The sequence below is a fragment of the Bombus bifarius genome, unplaced genomic scaffold (genome assembly GCF_011952205.1).
Source record: "Bombus bifarius isolate JDL3187 unplaced genomic scaffold, Bbif_JDL3187 scf7180000008165, whole genome shotgun sequence".
In the NCBI taxonomy this organism is placed as follows: domain Eukaryota; kingdom Metazoa; phylum Arthropoda; class Insecta; order Hymenoptera; family Apidae; genus Bombus; species Bombus bifarius.
The window spans coordinates 867,293-888,035 of NW_022884487.1; the positions used below are offsets into that span (position 1 = coordinate 867,293).

The following is a 20,743-nucleotide window of genomic DNA, read 5'->3' on the forward strand; positions in this document are numbered from 1 at the left end:
GAGATGCATGTAACTGTGTGTGCTACGCCGGATCAACCGTGCAGTAGTGATACACATATACGTGTGAGAGTACGCGTGAGTATGTGTGTGCACAGGGTCTCGTAGAACAAAAGAATGTGACTGTTCCGCACGCATCGTAACAGTAAGACTTGAAGAGTGCCGAAACACGTGAAATGGGTATCTATGAACATCTTGTAAATCACATGTTAAATAAATACAAAGCTATTTTATTATCATCTCTACATGCAATGAAAGTATTCCTACATATTTATTTTGGCGATTACGATCCACAATTCTCGACATTATTAAATTATAATCCAACAATTCTTACTATCCTTCTGACATTATATCTACGTACACAAATGGCAATATCGTACGACTATCAAACGTATAATAATATATTGTTGGTACAGTATCCACAGAAAGCGAAAACGACTAATCTTTCAACAGTGAATCGTCGTATATAATACAATTATTAACGTTTATTCTCTATCAAAGATTGAAACACGACCATACGAACTCTTTGTACAATATCTCGTATTTGATAGAAATGTAGGCTACCTCAATATAAAGAGGAAGCTGTTTTTTAAATTATTTATTCTGAATCCGTCGCTAATTTCAAAGGATTACAGCGATACTATGTTACTGCGTGTAGCTTGGTTGAGGAATCGCTTGAAAGTTTTTGAGTTAACAGGGTGTTGGAGACGAGCTGTAGTTGGGAATTACTCTTCCGATCTAAGACGCGCAGCTGTTGCGTTTCCCTAGGTGCTGTCGTTCGATGGACAAGCAGGCTGACGACATAATAGCGATGCCTCGATTCTTCGCGAAGTTGCTCGTAAAAGAAACAAACAGCAGATGCCGCTAACAAGGTGCGAAACGTTTGGAGAGAAATAAACGAGGAAATGTAATAAGCAACCGTGGCGTGTCGTTTTATTACACGATATATACGATATATCGATCGGACCACCCTTTCGACTTTCTTTTATTCTTAACATAGCGTGCGTCCCGTGAGACGTTGTTATACTTTTATTCATACGCTGTTCTTAATGTGGATCTTTTTTATTTATTTTTCAAATAAAATTGCTGCACAAGAATATCAAAAGACTGGGAAGTAGTGGATTGGCAACTGAGTGATTGCGGATTTTGTTAATACCACCTAATGACAAAATCCGCAATCACTTAGTTGCCAACCCAATAGAAAAAGGAGGATTAGGGGAAGAGGGGAGAAGCAAGCGTGCGAAGAAGATGAATAAAAGCAACGAAACGGTTATTAAGTTAGTTCCACAAATATAGAAAACATCGTACTTTGTACATTTTTCACACGAGCGGTCTGCTTTGTAACGTAAATAATGATAATTGTCATAGTAAACTTCTTAATATTGACGATATTTCTATTAACGTTATCTATGCATTTTTATTGTTTATTGATAAATTTCTACTAACACTGTCTCTACATTTTTATTAATTTCAATAAATTTCCATTATTTTTAATAAATTCCGCTCTAAAGAGATTTTACTTAGTCTTTTATCTAGTTTATTTAGATTTCATTTAGTTTCCGCCAAAAATTCAAAGAAAAAAAAAAGCAGCAGGTAACGAAGACTTTACAACTTTCAGACTTGCGTGGAATTTTTTCTCGTCGCGTGTGGAACGCTGTGAATACTGTGTTGCATTTCGTTACGGCCAGTGACGTCGAATTCCGTGAGGGGGCGCGAAATAAAATACGATCTCCGAGCTTTTACGGCTTTCCTCGCGTGCAACTGGAACGGAAAGCTTCGATGGGAGTTTCCCAGTGATTTCTCGCTGGTAAATCGAGATGTTGGCAGGCCGGCCAGTGGTTTTAGTTCACACGAGGCGAATAAAGTTCCTTTGACGAGATTCTCGAGTGGGGAACAGCTACATTTTACACAAGTTGCCGTAGCAAACGATTTCAAGGGATTCCGATAAACGACCAACTTTCCAACTGTTTCGAGGAAATCGTTGCTGGATCACATTCCCGCCCATGACAAACGAATCTCTGTTTTGTAACCGGCATGATAGGCCAGTCTATGGACGAGATCTGTAAACTCTCGTAGAAATGGAGAAAGTTAAGTCCGATAACAATCGAGAAATTTGTGAGGTTTCGCGGTAATCGAGAAATTTACGAAGTGTCGTAGAAATCGAGAAATGAAAGGAAAACAGAGTTACGGAATCGCGTAGTGATGGGTTCTATCAGGCAATCGAGAAAGTTGCGTCGTTTATGACAAAAAAGGATGATGCAGAAGTCGTAAAAGAAACTCTCTTGATTACCTAACAAATTTGACAAGTTTTATGTAGAAAGGACCCACGCGAATAAATACAAATATAAAATTGAATTTGATCTTTCACGAATGGGGTTTTAAGAGAAAACTGCACTTTCCAAGGAGCATCATATTGAAACGCGAATTAAGAATAAAAGATTCGAAGAGCAAGCTTGGAGGTCGGAAGAAACGTTGACGAAGTACTGTACGCTTTGAAAGGTTGGAAGAAAATTGAAGTCATTTAAATCATGCAGAATGTTGAAACATCGTAGCGCTAGCTGGCCAACGTTCGAGAAGAAACGCGCTAAGAATTCCGGGGAAAATACTCGGTGGCCGAGGGGATGGAAAGCAACTTAACGAAAACCGTACGCGGCTCATAAAACCCAGACACCTAAACGCTCTTCCCCCAGCGAAAAACCCCCAAATGCAACCCCTCGACTCTCGGTAAACGCATACAGAACCTTTGAACCTCCGCACTTCTTGATTCCATCAACATGCCTATTTTCTGCACTCGTTCGATCGTAACGAAAAATGTTTTATCGTGATGCAGAAAAAAAAAGAAGAGAAGTATAATATCGTGTTCTGAGGACGATTTTGGGGATAGCTGCCATTACCATAAATTCCACGAGGTGTTAAACGCTTTCAAAGGAGCAACGAAAGGAAGATATTACTCGGACATTGTAAATAACAAACAATTACGTATACATAATACGACAAAGTTACGTTAAATAATAGAATTTGTTGATTTTATGAATTATATGAATTTATCAGGCGACCATTTAATTTGTTAATTGGGTCATTCTCTGATTAGGAATTTCGCTAACTTTGAAGTTGAACATTGATACAGAAGAACTGGTTTTAGTTCTTAATGCAATATAATAAGAAATATATTGCGTTTTTAATAGAAGTGCAAGAATGTATCGAATAATAGAGGTTTATAATCAATGAATAATAATCAGTGAATAATAAGTCATATGAGTAATAAATTACGTATAAATATTTTTCTAGATAATGTACGTATTCGTAAGGATTTGAATTTGCATTTGTATTTATTCTACCATACCATCTACCTATTCTAGCATACCATCATAGTGTTTTATCACATAGTCGCTAACGCAACTTACAAGATGGAACAAAGTGTGTAGTAGGAACGAGAGTATAATTCGGAAACGAATAAAGTGAGAGCAAAGTCATAGGGTTGGTTATTTTCAGAAGGAAGAATCGTTGATTAATTCCACTCGGAGCGGCGACGAACCGTGATCGTCGACTGTTTTCGTTACAGAGAATTTAATAAGAGGAATGGAAATGAAAGGAATACTGTAGAAATGTCGGTTAACGGTCTATCAAATCTTTTCGTGTACGAGTGCATTTTTTTTTTTTTTTTTTTTTTTTTGGTAGAGTTAAGATAAAGAGAGAACAGATGGATGCGAATAAAAAGTTACGGGGATAATGCAATTCGGGAGCATTTATTAGATTTCGTGTTCTCTGGAGCAAGTTTGCTGAAAGAGGAAATGAATACAGCTGGTAGAAAGACTGGCTAAGACGTATGGAGGATAAAATGTACTATGTTTTTCTAAAATGTGGTAGAATTAACGAGCCATAAACGAATAATAAATGCTACATTCTCTGTGAAAGAAGAGAAGATTAAAAAGGAACGAACAGATTTCTGCTTTTACTGAGAACAGATTCGTATAAATAGCAATAGTTAGTTAGTTAGAAAAGAGACTAAAAAGAAAGTAAAAGAAAATTATCCACAATCAATAAACAGATTATTTGTTGCCTGTGATTGAGAAACAGAATAAGAACAAATGAAGGAAGTTACGTAATAGCAAATAATGATATAGTTCACAAGTGATACTGTTCATTGCAGTCGTTGCTTCGCTTCTGTTATAAAAGCTGAGGAAGGATTCCTTGCTATTGTTAACGCATACGATTCTTTTCTGGAACAATAAATACCATTTCGATTGTATCATTGGTTGGAACTTGTAAACTGACTTTGATTCTGAAACTAAAATAGTGAACTGATTTTAATTGGAAATCCTAATTGATCATTGTTAATGTAACAAACGATCCTTCCTATCTTAACTTGAAATAGCAGGTAGCCATGATATTTCAAGGTGAATATTCAAATCTGTATTCTGTTAATGGCAGATGTCTCTGAGACATCCAGCTTTTAGTCTTATTCCTGTTCAAGCAGCTTTCAGTTTTGACAGAATGAGGAAATTAAATTACTCCGACTGCGTGAGTGTTAAGAACTTTTAAAGGATGAGCTTACGTAGGATAAATCGATTCTCCTGTGTCATTTTGAAGAACAATGTTTCAACAACGATAATTCCCATACTTTTAGTCCTTATTATATTCTATTATGTTTTTTATGTCTTTCGTACCATATTATTATTTAACGATATTCTTCGCGAATAACAACTCGACAAATGCACGTGGAATTTCTATTAAATGTTTTTCTCACCACAAAGTAGTTTGATGAAATGTAAAATTATGTTTTGTGTAGAATTTACATAATAAACATTTCAGAACAAAGAACAGAACAGAGGATGCTAAAATTAATAATAGCAAAGAAGAATGAAATTATACATTTTTTATCGATTCTATATTATATATTTTATATATAATTAAATAAATATATTTAAGAAATTGGAAAATTGTTCCATAACATTGTCAGCTGAAATTTCGCCTAGAAATTTCAAATTAACCAGCCTTAAGTGTACAAATAAGATACAATGAGAGTAAAAAATAGTCAACACCCACGTTTGACAATGTAAAAACTTGAAATATCAAACATAGAGTGGAAAAGGTATAGTCTATGAACTTTTATTGTGAAACGAAAGAACGTCACTCTGTCACAACATTATCTGATTAACTTGCGTGATATTACAACTAATGACAATAAACACTCGCTTTATTTCTACGTTTCTTACTGCTGTTATTCTCTCATTTTGCCACTTTACTTCAGTCTGTATTCTTCTCCTGTTGATGTTTAAAAAACAGATAGTGAAACAACGATAGTGGAAATTTCGTAAAGGAACAGTACGAAAGGGAATGTTGAAAGGCAGCAGAATTACAACTTACAAATTCAGGAAATAAATATTTCAGAGATTTAGAAATAAATCAAATTTTTAGGATAGGAATTTAGAATTCTCATTCACTTTAAATAAACTTCAGCCTTTAATGACGCGAATAGATATTTTTATAAAATCATACTCGGAAAATACGCCATAAAAGCTGTTGAAAGCACGGACTCGACGCTTGAAGAAAATTATGTGATTTATAAGTTCTAAATGTAGACTCAAAATGTGAACAACTAATGATCGCTTGTTGGAACGTAAATTAAAAGAAACTGCTGTGTTGCACTTAACAGGGTGTTGACGAATAAGAATGACACTTCCTCTTAAACGAAACAATGTTTTCAATTATATATCATAGATACTGTACATTACGTTTAACTCTCAGACATTATCATTATAAACTTCTGAATGTACCAAATGTCAAAGCTCGGATAAACAAATGCAACTATTGTGCGTTAATTAATTATGTTATATCTTAATTGTTCCTTACCTAAAATTCTATTTCCGCTTCATCTTTCCTCTTTTATATCATAAAATATAATAATATAAAATATCTTCGAAACATTTGAATTGTTCGAAATAATAAGATATTTGAATTATTTCGTACTAAACTATCCGATGTATTAAACCTAAAATTAGTCGTTCCAGCTTGATAATTTCCAACATAATAGAAGTGTCTTCGTTGTAGAATTCTTTTTACAGAATCATGTAATTATTTCCATGGATGTTGCAAAATAAAGTTTCGAAATTATTTTCCAATAAATTCATCGATATAACGTAACGTTGAACGATGAAACGAGATTCGAGATCAAAGGTATTGGGTGTTTCATAAAGCGGTGAATTCATCGTGAAATCGATGGAATATGTCATTCTGTATCAGCACAAACGGAATATTTAGGAAAGAAAGGCAACCCCTGAAATTAATATCCTTAGTACCGCATACGTGGCAGGAAAGTCCAAGTAGTCAAGCGTTACCATTATGATTTACTATTCGGGTCTAATCTAGCGAAAAATTATTCGACCTTGCAAGAACCTAGCGACTGTTCAATAAATATGGTAATTTTGACAAATGAAAAATATAGGAGCGAAATATACAAATGGTATTTTCTATGCTCTTATTATTTCCAGTGAAACCCTTTTTTATCAGGTTCTATATAATATGATCCCTGAAATGTTCACTTACAAACAAACTAATAATCATAGTGCGGATTCTTACGTATTTCTAGGAAATTCAAAAGTGTAAAATTGCACAGAATGCACATAGTATGAAAAACTATATAAAATATTCAAAGTATAGTGCTTTGTATAACACTCGATATGTAACGATGTTCCATTACGAGGTTCTATGTTTTAAATTATATTCTCAAAAACATGAGATCGTATAAAAATCAGCAGTCTGTTAATAATAATAATCCAAGAAACAAGAAGGAGAAGGGCTAACATAATCTCGAAAGCTCTTCCAATTTCACGCAAAGTCATTTCGAATAAACGTACAGCCTCGCGTAACAGTTAAATGAGGTGAAAAGTGGAAACATGGTGTTACGCGGCTTCTCCGCAACATCATTCGCGTTCTTGCGTTTTCAACTTAACTAGGTGCGAAGTATGTTTCATGTTCAAAACGAATCGTGTTAGCGGAACGCTCAGCTCTGCAACCGAATGTTGCTTTTATCCAGAGTATACAGTCATTTTAGTAACTGTCTGGCAGAATTCTTACGAATAAATGAAAAGTGTCTGACCTCGTTTTCTATACGCTTTTCACAGAAGTAGTAAAATATCATACGGCCGTATGTCCCTGGTAAACACTCGCTGAAACTGAAGATAAGGAAACTTATTATCCCAGTTTGGTAGTTTTAACTACACACGAATTAACATAAAACTGGTGTTTCCGAAATGTCTATTTACTAAGACGGACAGTAAAAATCTTTCAGTAGGAAAGTTACTAAAATTCATAGTGTGTCAACTATACACTTTCTATTGCCCGTCGCTGCGTGCAATGAAATTATGCATTTCTAAAAGACTGACTAGACTGCGAATTTTTATGCAAATTTGTATTCTTACGAACAGGACTAAAAAGATAGAATTTAAATGAAGATTCCTTTCATTTATCAAGCGTTATAAAGAGTACTCTATCTTGGATATTTGATATATTTTGGTATACTATTGGATTGGCAACTAAGTGATTGCGGATTCTGTCGTTAGGTGGTATTGACAAAATCCGTGATCACTTAGTTGCCAAACCAATATATACAATCTGTCATCATGTTGCAATGAATAAACTTATAGAAGAAAGTCATCTATTTCATGGGAATTGAACATTAATCGTATGCTTACGTAACGAAATTAAGAAATTAATAAAAAGTGAAGCTGCTCGTCTTGTGCGAGGCTCGTATTATTATCGTATACTTCATATTCGTAGTCTGTGACTGATTATACAGTTATCGACCGATTAATCTAGAAAATAGTTTCTTAAAAAATGATATATTTCGTTATCACGTGGACATATAAAAATACCTAACAAAACGTAGGAGTGAAAAGTTTGTATGGTTTGATAGTTATGAGATTATGTATACATTCATCGATAATTATTAATTTCTCCTTGTCTTAAGACGTGTCACAATACCACGTAATTCTCCCACTTTGACATCAATAATGATGATTTCAAACAGTTACACTATCTTGGCTAGCATCCAACGAAACGACGCTAAACTGACAGTGTCAGAATTGAATTAAGGATAGCATAGATTTTCTCGTCCATGGGCGAATGAAATACGAATTCGACCCGGATGGCTAATTAATGCGGATTCGTGGCAAATTAATTGCTTAACAAACGGCCGTTTCCTCGATCGCTGTTGGCCATTCGCGCGATTTTCCGCCGTTATACGAACCGATAATCAACGCCGTGAATCTAAAATCGATTCGATTTACCTCGACAATTCACTGGAACGGTTCGATTGCCCGCGGATATCAAACTGCCAATGTATCACAAAATTGCATTAGTCCTTGATAATTATTTCGGAAAGACTTTCTCTATCGTTATTTGCAAGTCATTGAATACTTAACAGCAGGTGCGAAACAAGTGGATGAACGTAACATAAATTTCTAACTACATTTGTAGATTTGTTAAGATCTATTAATATCTAGGTATTTATATTATCGTAGATCTACAGAGATATTCATGTTGTAGGAATTTAATTCCTCTATGCTTGTCAACATTTATTACGATCTAGTAATTCATATTACAAAGGAGGTTACATCATATCATCCCTTCTCTGAAAATCTCACTGAAACCTATTTAGACCGTCATCTTATTTTCTCTTATATTGTATGTATTATATTATATTATACGTATTATTATTCCACTTACTAGTACTACTGCTATTTTAATTTATAATATGTCTATCTAATTCCATCGTAAAATTTTTATATAGTGATCCATAGATGGTTGTACTTTACTATAGGTATACAAAAACTACTTCTAAAAACTCCACGATCCTCTTCAGTTTCGCGCAAAAAAATAATCTGCGTATAAAAATTGACTGTACGATGAAAAGAAAAAAATCATCCATTCGTTCCTCTAATTCCATCAAAAAAAAAAAAAAAAAGAAAACCAATACCAACGATTAAATGTGCACGACAGTTGATTCAAGCATTTCAACCGATCGATATCGTCGATTTCAGTGGAGGGAGAATGTCAAAAATAACAAAAAACAAAGATCAGAAAAAGCATTTCGTTGGTTGTGTTTCACGAACGTTCGACCGTTTGCACACGTGTCGGAGAATCAAATGTGCATCGCGGCGTGTAATAATAGTTTACGTGCAATGTATGGTAGTATGGATCGTGGGCTTGACTTACACATGTGTTCGCCAAGCAGCCAGATTTCAGGTCCAGAATTCACCTCAACAAGAACGGTCGGTGTACAGATCAAAAGAACGCAGAGGTCGGCCACGCTAAGGTTCACCAGAAAGATGTTCGTGCTGTTCCGCATGTCTTTACCCCGAAACACCACGATCGGTACCTGAAACGAATAAAAAAATCATCATGTTTCTGATATTCGATCGCGAGAACAACTCGACGTATGGAGAGGGTATGAAGGGATGGAAAAAGATTGATTAAACGTAGTAAGATGTTTCTAGATCGCCTGGTAGTTAAATGTTAGACATAATTGAGTAATACAAATTTAATATTTAAGTAGTAAAAGTATAATAAAAGCAACAAATTTCTGAAAATTATTCGACAGTAATAAGATTCGGTTCAAACTGAAATTAAGACCGCGATATGGATATAAGAGAATATTGTAAAATAACTTTCGCACATACTGTTCCGTTGCCTTACTTCAATTCTTATACATTATTGGAAAATAACTGACGAACGATAGGTAAAATTGAACGGCGGAACTTACCATGAGATTCCCTATTATGCCGAGAACCATCACCACAATACAGGCGATCATGGACGTCGTGCGGATGTAAGCCGGTAACATGTAAAGATCAGTGGTATTTTCAGTCTTGATCACTGAAACGTTACAATTCGTTTCGTGTTAAATCGATTATGTTCTCCATCGAGATTTATTAAATAATAAATAACCAAAAAATAATAGACTTGCTCTTGGAACTGTAAAAATATATCTATATTTTAATTTATTATTATTTATCAAATATTTAAATTCATATTATTGTACAAATGATAAAATTTATGCTTCAATTTTCTTTATGTCTACTCGATTTCACCGATATCTTTTATTCAGAACTTTGTCTCAGATTATCTTCTACATTTTGACGACAATTAAGGGGGCTCATGATAAAACTGATCCTTGTTGAATTTTGTTTACTTTTATTTTATAACCCGAAGAGTATTTTACTAAAAAAATGTACCGAAGAGAAATGAAAGACGCTAGAGAGTTCTATTCTGTCAGTTTCCCCAGAAGGAAGAAGACGAACATAGACAAGAGCCGGTTCTACCAAGAAGTCATTCAATTTCACGATACTTTTCTCTCTCGTAAAATACAGTCCAAAACTATAAACCTTTTTGCGACAATAATATTCACACTAATAATATAAAACGATGACAGCGATTACCATCGTTGTTTCGATGCTTCGATATTTCGGCTAATGCAAATACATTTACATTCTCTCGCCCACACATCCTCTTCGCCGCATGCATTTTATCAAATAACCGATCGCGAAGAATAACAAAATTAAGCGTGACATGGCACGCCGGTGCATACCCGATAACGCATTGAGACCGTTGTTTCCAGTAACGGTTGTACAACACGAAGAATTTAACTCGAGCGGGACACTGGACACCGTGGACAACATTTTCGTCCCTTGCTGCGCCAGGAACAATTTCCAACCGTGTATTTTGCCCCGCCTCCTGTCACACGAGCGCGCGATGATGCTTCTGTTAGTGTCGATTGTCCATCGTGTGCCTGTTTTATCCTTTGCGAATCCACCTTACTCTCTCACTTGCGTTTTTACGTTAAGCGCACATAATACACTCGCACACTGTATCGCGCCACAATTTCCACAGCACGAACGCGCATCTCAATGTTACATATTTACAGGCGAAGGGTACGTGAAACGTATTACCGAACGTCTCGGTGTCATCGGAACGGTTTGGTCGGTAACCTTCTTACGTCGGTAATTTGACGATCGGACCAACGAAAATTCGCGAATTCGAGACGTCAATTACAGTACCGAATTCCCCGATCGACGTCGATGATAACCAGAGAAAATCCATAGGGGATCGTAAAAGGAACGCCGGCCACGTTGAATGACCGTTGGATACGGTTTCCTTTAACTTGCAGGCAACCGTGGATTTCGTTGACGCGATGGTATTATGTGACATTATAAACTGCTTGTTCGTGACCGCCAAGTAGTTCTATGCGAACAGACAGTTTCTAGCCAAACCGGTAATCAGTCGTCCCACCCACGGTGCGCGAGGGTTTTCGTCTTGACCACGTACTTGTCATTCCTTCGAGACGGCCGATTCCAATTTAATATGCTCAGCCTCCTTCGAACCCCTGTGGTCGCGTTAAGGCAACTAAGTAGGTTATGTTTTTCTGACAATATATCTAGTTATATTTTCATGGTTAACGAAGAAACGTTTCTTATATTTCCGCAATGGATGAATAAGTAGTATTCACGAATATAATAATATAATAATGTAATATAATATAATGGATGAATAAGTAGATGTGGCTTGTAAGTGTATCATTTAAGCTGTTCTGAACTGATCAATTTATGCTGATTAATTCTATCAATCGAAAAGTACAGGAAATGATGCTGCAAACGTTGTTTCCTAAATTCCCTATTATCCGTGTCATATTCTTAGGGAAATAGATTACTCGTTTCTCGAGAATTGATTATTAATCGCGTACATAATGAAATTAAAAAATCAATAACGAGTGGAGTTGACCATGTTGACTATTGATAGTAACAGAAGACAGCGAGCACTATGAGAGTTTAGTGAAAATTATAGGATCGTTTCATGAAATTTAGAATTCTTTGATGCGAAAGTGAACATTTTTGTAATGGTCAAGGTAAACAAACTGTTTGGTACACTTGCAAAAAATAATAGAATAGAATAGTATCATACATCATACGTATATTCGATTCGTGTTTAAACAAATTCCAATTTCGGACGTTCCTTTACGAAAAAGCTGACTAAACTTGTTACCTGACCTAACTTAACCTATCGTACATTATAATCGTCTTCTCCCATTTCAAGTTGCTACGAACGTGTCTTTAATTTGAATCGCGCCGTTGTTTGATCGCGCGCCGTCTAATAATAATCGTATAACAATTTACGAGAATTATCACAGTTTATTGGAAACGAAGAGTTCGTAAATATAGATCAAAGGATCAAATTACGTGGTACTAACGTTTGAAACGATCGTAATAAAAAGAGCAAAACGTTTTCAATTTACTATCAAATCTTTCCTTATTTTAGAACCAATTATATTGTCGAGTGATATATACTTTCGCCCCGTTGCCTCTTTGTATGACTGTTCCATTTATCTCCTATAAACATGGAATATAGGTCGAAGCATCTCAAGTATGTACGTTGCTACGATCAGTTAACATCGATTAACTAACGCGCTATGAAAATCTATTCGAAATCTAATTGCATCCTCGTCTTGTTTAATCGTGCGTGTAAATGGAACACGCGAACGGACTTTATGAAACTACTTGCCCTAAGAATATTAACATCTCACTAATTTTCACTTCTAGAACTGTTACGATGAACGCTGACAGTTCCTCATAATCGTAACCTCGATTTTAACAATTATATCGAATAAAAATCAAATGAAAAACGAATAAGAGTAAGAGGAATGACAAAGTTGTAATGAAAAGCGTTCTATATTACCAACATAAAAAGAAATAGTACTGCGTTTTTCCTTTTTTTTTTTATTTTATTATTACGAAAATAATTAGTCACTTGTTCCTTTTATAAATGAAAAATTGTACAAATATGATACGTTCCCGTCCATTTCAACAAAATTTCCATTTACACATTTTCGCAAATAAATATTGTTCTCCAAATTGACAACTACCGACTCTGCCGACATACGTTCGAAATTTCCAATTTTTCGAGCAATTGATGAAATACTTGGAATCGTAACGATCAAAGGGATACGTTCCGCCGGTGCTTTTTCTAAGCGCAAAAAAGCGCAAAAAAAGGAAGATAACGTGCTAGCATAACTTATAAAATATGAAAATTATATAATTCATATTCGCACGTTCCTTTCCGAGAATCTTTCGATCGTTTGAACTGTGAGAATTTAATTTGCAATTGGATGCTTCTATTTAAATCTAAATAACCTTATTTTGACACGACACTTGGTAAGAAGTTTCGTAAATTGCGATCACGTCTCGTGTCGAAACATTAGAAATCGTTATTACGATTCGAAGTATCGCGAAACTGGGAATTCTGACGGGGCACGAAAGACACGTGACAACCAACAAGTTTCGAAGCGGTCACATTTCCCGAACCACGACGACCGCAGCCAACAAATAGTACTGGTGAACTGAATGAATACCGCTTGGCCCGCCACGATTCTCGAACGCGCCGCTCGTGCTGCGCATGCGCAGTCCTCTCTTTTCCTTCGATTCCTTCGCACGCGCGTTTTGATAACGTATTTCCTTTTCTTTTCGTCACAACACGAAACACTCAAGCTTCAGATTCTTTTTATACAATTTAATCAAAAAGTAGGTATATAATGGAAGAGATAGACGACGATACTTATAAATAAGCAGGCTCGTCGATATACAAAGTGGAATGATGCATTGCACGGGAAACTGTCTTCGTAAAGCTTAAGTCAATACTTTCCTTATATATCTTTGGTCAACTATTTTATTCGAAAGTTAACACGTAATATTGACTATCTTATATAATAGAAGTAAAGAAACGTAAGTCGAATTATTAGCCTGCGAATAATAATAATAAAAATCTAATAATAATAATAATAAAGTGTAAAGATCTGCAAAATATAATATTTATTAGTTGAAACGAACTTGTACTTAGGTTTCAGTTTTTTTCCATTTCTGAATGTTTTATAATAATATGAATTTGCATAAACATTCAGAGTCTACAAATTATTTCAACATTATTGGGACTGGTGAAGATTAAATAAGAATCAATTTCATTAATTTTATTTGTACAAAGAGCGTTTCGTGTAATTTATGTGAACTCTTTTGCATGCGTATGTGTACATATGTTATATAGATAATTCTGGTAATTGTAAACACAAGCCTATGTCTCTTTCTCGAATGAATTAAAAAAAGATCATACAGAAAAAGTTTGCACTGTTCAACTCGCACTATTATTCCATAGTGCGACCTTCTTCGCATGTTCTTTTCAAATAGGACTATATGACCTTTCTACATAAGTCATGCTACGAGCGAGTCATACGAGGTCATTGAAAAATTCAATGTTTTACAAGATATCTTATTTTTTCAAAAACTTGATTCGATCATAAAGGTATCTCCATTGCAACTTAAAAATTTCTTATACATTCCTGAATATATTTCATTAAGTATTAGTAAGTATAAAGAACTCGTAACGCATAGAGTGAAAGGAAAAAAGAGGCCATTTTCGCAAAAACGAAGAGTACATTAAAACTACAGATTCCATATTTAATAAAAAATCAATTTGTCCTTATTTCGTACGATTTTTATAATATTTTAACCTTACTGTCACATTTGAGTCATCTTAGACATAATCAAGATACTTTGCTATTAATAAATTATTTGTTTTTAGAGAAAATGTAAAAAAATCGTTGGTTTCTTATTCCGACAGTACACAAAAGTTCTTCTCGAAAACATTCAAAATCTATATGACATTGGAATACATTAATAACGTTACTATAAATTTATAAATAAAGATATATTAAATTTATAAAAATTCTGTATAATAAAAAAGAATTTATTTTATCTATTTACGCATACTTATCAAATATTCTAGCATCGCTTAATCAAAAAAAAAAAAAAAAAAAATAAAAGAAAAGAAGCTTAATACACCCTCTATAATGGATTAAAAATATTTTCAAAAATATCAACCGCAATTTATCTCTACAATCTTCATCGCTTAAATTTTTCTTCCGAGAAGAATCTTTTATGTAAAAGTATTTTGCAATAACTGCATATTCAGGAGATTATACAGATTATCACGTAAGATTCGTAACTCTTCGCGATTCCTTTCTCCTTCCTCGATCCTTGGACATTGGCAATCGGGTGAAACGCAAGAGGGAGGCGAATATTCGTGGGACGTTATTTCTTCAACGGATTTCGAAATGATTCTCCGTTACTGAGGTGGCAACCGGGGCACAAAGGAAGAAGAAGGCACAAGTTAAATGGAATTCCGTATTAGGAATCCAAGCACATTCCGTGTAGCTCTCACAATTCTATTCAACCGATCGATGTGAAACGTTTTTTCAGCTTCGCTATTTTCAGCCAGAAACATTCGACGCAGCACTTAGTAATAATATTTGCTAAAATGGGATAATAAAAATAGAGTAATCCTACATTAGACCAAACCAAGAACAATCCTGGGAACAAATCTAGAATACTAGAAACTAAAAACAATTCTAGGAACGAATCTAGAATAATTCGAAGCAAGGACAATTCTAAGAACAAGCCTAGAATAATTCAAGGTCGTTATTATAATGGGATATACTATAACAAATGATACTACAACGAACGAATGCTTTAATAAATATAATTCCGAAATATAATTCTTATAAAACGAAAGTTGGAATAATACAACGAATACGAAGAAATATTACCAACCACTGCATTTATACAAATAAATTAGGAATTACTTTGCTATATAATTTGCCAGAACACAGTAACAAAGATAATTAACTCAGACTCAGATACAATGTGTAAATATTAAGCAAATTCATTTTATATTATTTTCATACTTAATTAAAATTCAAATCTCCAAGTATATGTACATGTATACGTGTGAACTGGCGCTAAGATTAGAATTATGTACTTGACGATAAGGCAAGTTTTCATTTTCACGCTTCGACTTTCGATTTCTCTTTACAAGGTCAAGGAATTTTCATTTTAGACAGAAAACAATGGGATGAAAAATGATAGTAACGAATTTCCAATAATGTCAAGCTGAGAAGGAGGATCGCCATTGTCCTTTTCCCTCAAAAGGTTATCACGCGGATGCTTGAACTCAACCGGGACAACAATGGACCTCATCCATTGTCCACGCACATTCGATGTAATCTGATTTTATCGAGAGATAAAGAGCGAGCGAGAGTGGGGAATAAATCTTGCGGGTCAAAATCTTTCTGCTCATCGTCAATTTAGAGCGTTTCGACTAATAAGCTCTTCGTGATTTATGACTCTGGTTATAATCGCGTCAGTACGATGTAGGATCATTCTCGGTAGTTACTTTTTGCTTAACAACTTTTCCATCCGGTAATCTTCTTTACTTTAACGTGTTTGTTAATCAGATCAATTTCTTGTTTATACTTCGTACTATATGTTAACGAACAATTTTATAATACCTCGATATAATAATTATCTCTGTGATACAATTAATCTAGTTTCTTGCAGACATAATTATATTTTGAAACGAATAAAAGTCTTTTTTTATCCAAATTTTGTACAAGCATCGGTTAACTTGAATTCAATACATGAAGTTAATATGATCGCCCGTGGTTTCTATGATTCCATGAAAATGCACCAAAAAGGAGACATAACCTACAAGTATCTGTTAAATGTGATACATAGTTATTAAAATTCAATAAGATGTGTTTATATCGTTTTACTTTGGAGGGAGATTCTTAGGTTTATGGAACATTTTGTAGGGAAAGTGAAACCGACGCGAGACGGTGGAAAATATACAACGTTATTGTCACGCGTGCCGTGAAATTAAATTCCTTACTACGCGACGCGCATTCATTTGGACCTTTACGATCGAACTTTGACGACCGCGCCACTTCGCTACAACATCTTTTGTCGAGCTTGGAATTTTTCTGATGCCCCGACTAGACAACTGTGAATCGGAAATTTTCTTCGTTTCAGGCCGTAGAGTTTGTACGATCGAACAATTAAACGTCCATAAGCGAACTAAAAAGGAATTCAATTGAAAATAAGGAAATTACAATTGTAAAATAAGAAACTGTACTAAATCGCGATTACGCTAAATTCAATCGAATTCAACCTTACGGATTGTTAAAATTGACATTGATAGTACAAAAGGAGAAGAAAAATGTGAAAATGAAGAAAAAAAAAGGAAGAGAAAAATTACAAAATAAAGAATCGTATTAAATTGCAAATATCCGAAGTGCAATCGAGCTAAAGTTCACACGTGCAGCGAGCATGCGCATGTTTCCGTGGCGCGAAGGGTAACAAATATTGCCGCAACATTAAACATTATTCAATTACGTTTGCCGGATGTCGCGCGTTTGCGATGCAACGAAGGACACTCCATGCTCCCTCAATTATACACATGGTATATACATTGCATCCACGTTGATTTGTGTCACGTATTCGCGTGCTTCGTTGAAGACTCAACCTCGAACTGAGCCAACGGACCGAGCTTGTTATATTAATTCATCTTGCTCGGTTCGTTTATGCGAATCTCTCGTCGATAATTCGTATTCATCCGTGTTCAACGTGATCGTAAAAGATGCCATGGCTTCGATTCATAGCAACCAGGGATATAAATGACTTTGTCAATGAGCCGCGTAAACATGAATGCCTTGCTAATGTCCTCGAGAGATCGATTCTATTGAAAATTGCCGCAAGGGTAAACGATGTCCAAAGATCTTCTCTATGTGTAAACAGTTGTAACCTTCGTGTTTTCGTTGCTAATATTCTTTGCGGTTCCTTGTTTTTCTGTTCTTTTATTTTCATATCAATTTTTTACCCCCTTTACTTGATTTTCTATTTACTTATTTATTTACTGTAGAGTTATATATTGCGAAAGTCTGTGCTATAAAATTTCTTGGAAGTTATCATTTCTGTTCTTATACAGGGTGGTTGGTAACTGGTGGTACAAACGGAAAGGGGGTGATTCTATGCGAAAAAAGAAGTCGAAAATATGGAATAAACATTTTTCGTTTGAGGCTTTGTTTTCGAGAAAATCGACTTTGAATTTTCGCTCGGTACGCGTGCGGTACGTTATAACGGGTCTCACTGTAGATCGTTGTCTCGATGGAAAAATTAAAAAAAAAAATTTTTATTCTATATTTTCGACTTCTTTTTTCGCGTAGAATCACCCCCTTTTCGCTTGTACCACCAGTTATCAACCACCCTGTATATCAATCAACTTTGAATTGTGAGATGGTTCTTGAAATTAAACCTATTTATGACAATACTCTACCTGTATCTGATTTAATAAATCGTTCACGATTCAGGAATAGTTTTGTTCAACTGATTTATAACTAAATACGTATTATTCATTATATAGCGTGTATCGAATATCGTGGTACCAGTCGGAACGGGCTGATTTCCATACAAAGGTAAGTCGAAAATGCAGAGTGACAATTTTTCATACGAAGTTTGTTTTTTAAAATAATCGGCGATGGTGTTTCGTCGAGTGGCGCGTCACACTTGAGTGGTAACGACAGTCGATTGAACGAGTTTCTTCGCTTCTAGATACTCTGTTCGGCGGTACAAGCCAAATGGGGGCGATTTCCCACGCAACGAAATCCGAAAATATAGAATAACAATTTTTGATGTTAGTCTGTTACCATAAAATTTCTACATATCAAAAAACGTGACCTCCTTCAGTTTTAAAACATGTGCTAACTTATTTGTATGTATACGAGAGAATGATACAATGTATGGTAATAGTCGTGTAATACTACTAAAGTATATATTAGTGAAGAATATACTTTTTGCTCTATTGGATATTGTTATAGTTCACGAGGAAAAGTAAAAGAGACTCGAAAAATAAAAGAGAAGCCAACACCACACGGAGTTCCCAAGCGGTCACCCATCTAAGTACTACCCGTGCCCAGCGCTGCTTAACTTTCGTGATCGGACGAGAACGAGTGCTCTCAACGCGGTATGGGAGTTGGCTGAAATAAGTAATTTTGTTACTTGATATTATTGTGCAGAAAAATATTAGAAAGGAAGCATATGAATATGGGTAAAGATGAATTTTATTTACGTAATTATATTTATTTATATACGTGCATCCAGATGTGTAAAATTTTGCCTGGCTCTGTTTTCATGAAAATGGACTATGAAGTTCGGCGCATGTAGATACGCGTGCACTTGAAAAGTAACGAGAGTCAAGTGGACGGTCAACTTCATAACTGATTTTCTCGAAAACGAGACCTTGTGTCAAAAATTGTCATTCTACATTTTCGGCTTGTTTTTACACGAAGGATCATCTGCTTTCGGTCTGTACTACAATTTTCCGTATATCCTGTATATGTAACGATAGAAATAAAAATATCAGTTTTGAATAGACTAACATTAAAATTTTTGAAAATCGTGATATTCTTGGCAGCATACGTTTATTACCGGTGATTTTCATCTAGTTCTGAACTGTATTTAGCTTAGAGTTTCCAGGTCGAAATAAATAACACTAAGGTAAACTTAGTGTTTCCTATCGATAGTTACGACGTTTCACATCAAAGAGATCTGTTATACCCAAGAATCAATCATCCTTTTCGGATATTCACACCTTCAAACACGCCACGACAATATTTCAATCGAAACACGTATATACCTTTCCAACGTTTCTTTGAAATCCATCTTTGAATGTCATTTCAAGAAATATTAAAGTCAATCACGTATTTTCTTCTAACATTGAATAGAGCAACGTTTCGATCTCTTCCAATTGTTAATACGAAACTCTAACGCAGAAAACTTCATTACACTACTTAACTTTAATTTAATTCAGTAGTTGAAAATTTTATTATGGGTGTACTTTTGATATTTTCTTCAGCCGTACATTTATTTCGAACTAAAGAAAATGATAGTCCCCACAGAGAGGAATTAAATGAAAATTTATTCATTGGACGTGAGATATAAAGAGTAGAAAAAGAAAGGAGTAACGTAAAAAGAATTATAATTAGGTAGCCATACAAGATGAGACATCTAATTTGAATACCCTCTTTGAACTATGTAGTTCTTTCCTTTGAAATTTATATCTAAATGCATGAATAATATTTTCATTTATAATTAAAAGATCTATTTCTATTATTTCATTCCAGAAAATTTTGTAGCACTTGCTTATCATTTTGGTTTAACTCTGTTCAATTAAACGTTGACTCTATTAAATTAGATTTATGTTAAAATGTAATTAATATCTGTCATTAATAATATTTAGCACGTAAAATATGGAACATAGTAGAATTGAATATTTAAAAAATAAATAATCTAATGAAAACGCAACTTCAATTAATTATTGTAGCCATTTATGATCCAAAGATACTAACTAAAAATTAATTTTGATCTTATGAGTTGTTGCAATTGCATGAACCATCCTATACAAATAGTACAATGAGGGTCGGAATCCCAAGAGAAATTTGGAAGCGGGAAAGATTCGGGAGGATATTAATCGAACCATATGCGATCAGGAAACACGCGTGTCGCGAAATTCGTTAAATAAATCACAATACCATTTCCAGGTCCCTTGTCAATCACCGAATAAGAAAGTAATAACGACATCGACGAATCAATTTATCAATCTTGAGGGATTGTGACCAAGATTGGAAACCAATATTAAATAATACCATCGATGGTAATTGCTTCATTGTATTTCATTGGATCATTGATGCAATATTGGATCCAATATTGAAATGTATCTAATTATTCCACTATATATTTCCTTTAATAATATGTTTAAATTAAACGGTTAAACATGTTTTGTTTAATCAAGATCATATAGAAGTCCCTGAAAG

General features: G+C 34.7%; 1 protein-coding gene and 1 non-coding gene across 5 annotated transcripts in view; both read right to left on the bottom strand.

The window, feature by feature from the left end:
* Positions 1–20,743, bottom strand: part of LOC117209091 (growth hormone secretagogue receptor type 1) — a 63,640-nt gene that overhangs the window by 40,345 nt on the left and 2,552 nt on the right. For 2 of the 4 annotated variants that reach the window (XM_033450694.1, XM_033450696.1), the window contains exons 1-4: positions 13,182–13,383; positions 10,586–11,419; positions 9,761–9,873; positions 9,214–9,376 (exon numbers count right to left, since the gene is read on the bottom strand). In XM_033450694.1, the coding sequence (XP_033306585.1) occupies positions 9,214–9,376; positions 9,761–9,873; positions 10,586–10,676 (367 nt within the window). In that variant the 5' untranslated portion in view covers positions 10,677–11,419; positions 13,182–13,383. Of the gene's footprint in view, positions 1–9,213; positions 9,377–9,760; positions 9,874–10,585; positions 11,420–13,181; positions 13,384–20,743 lie in introns of those variants that run through there. The other 2 variants (XM_033450693.1, XM_033450695.1) reach the window with 2 other exon arrangements.
* LOC117209146 lies at positions 18,790–18,908 on the bottom strand. The gene has a single exon (XR_004487857.1). It is a non-coding gene; the product is annotated as a 5S ribosomal RNA (ribosomal RNA).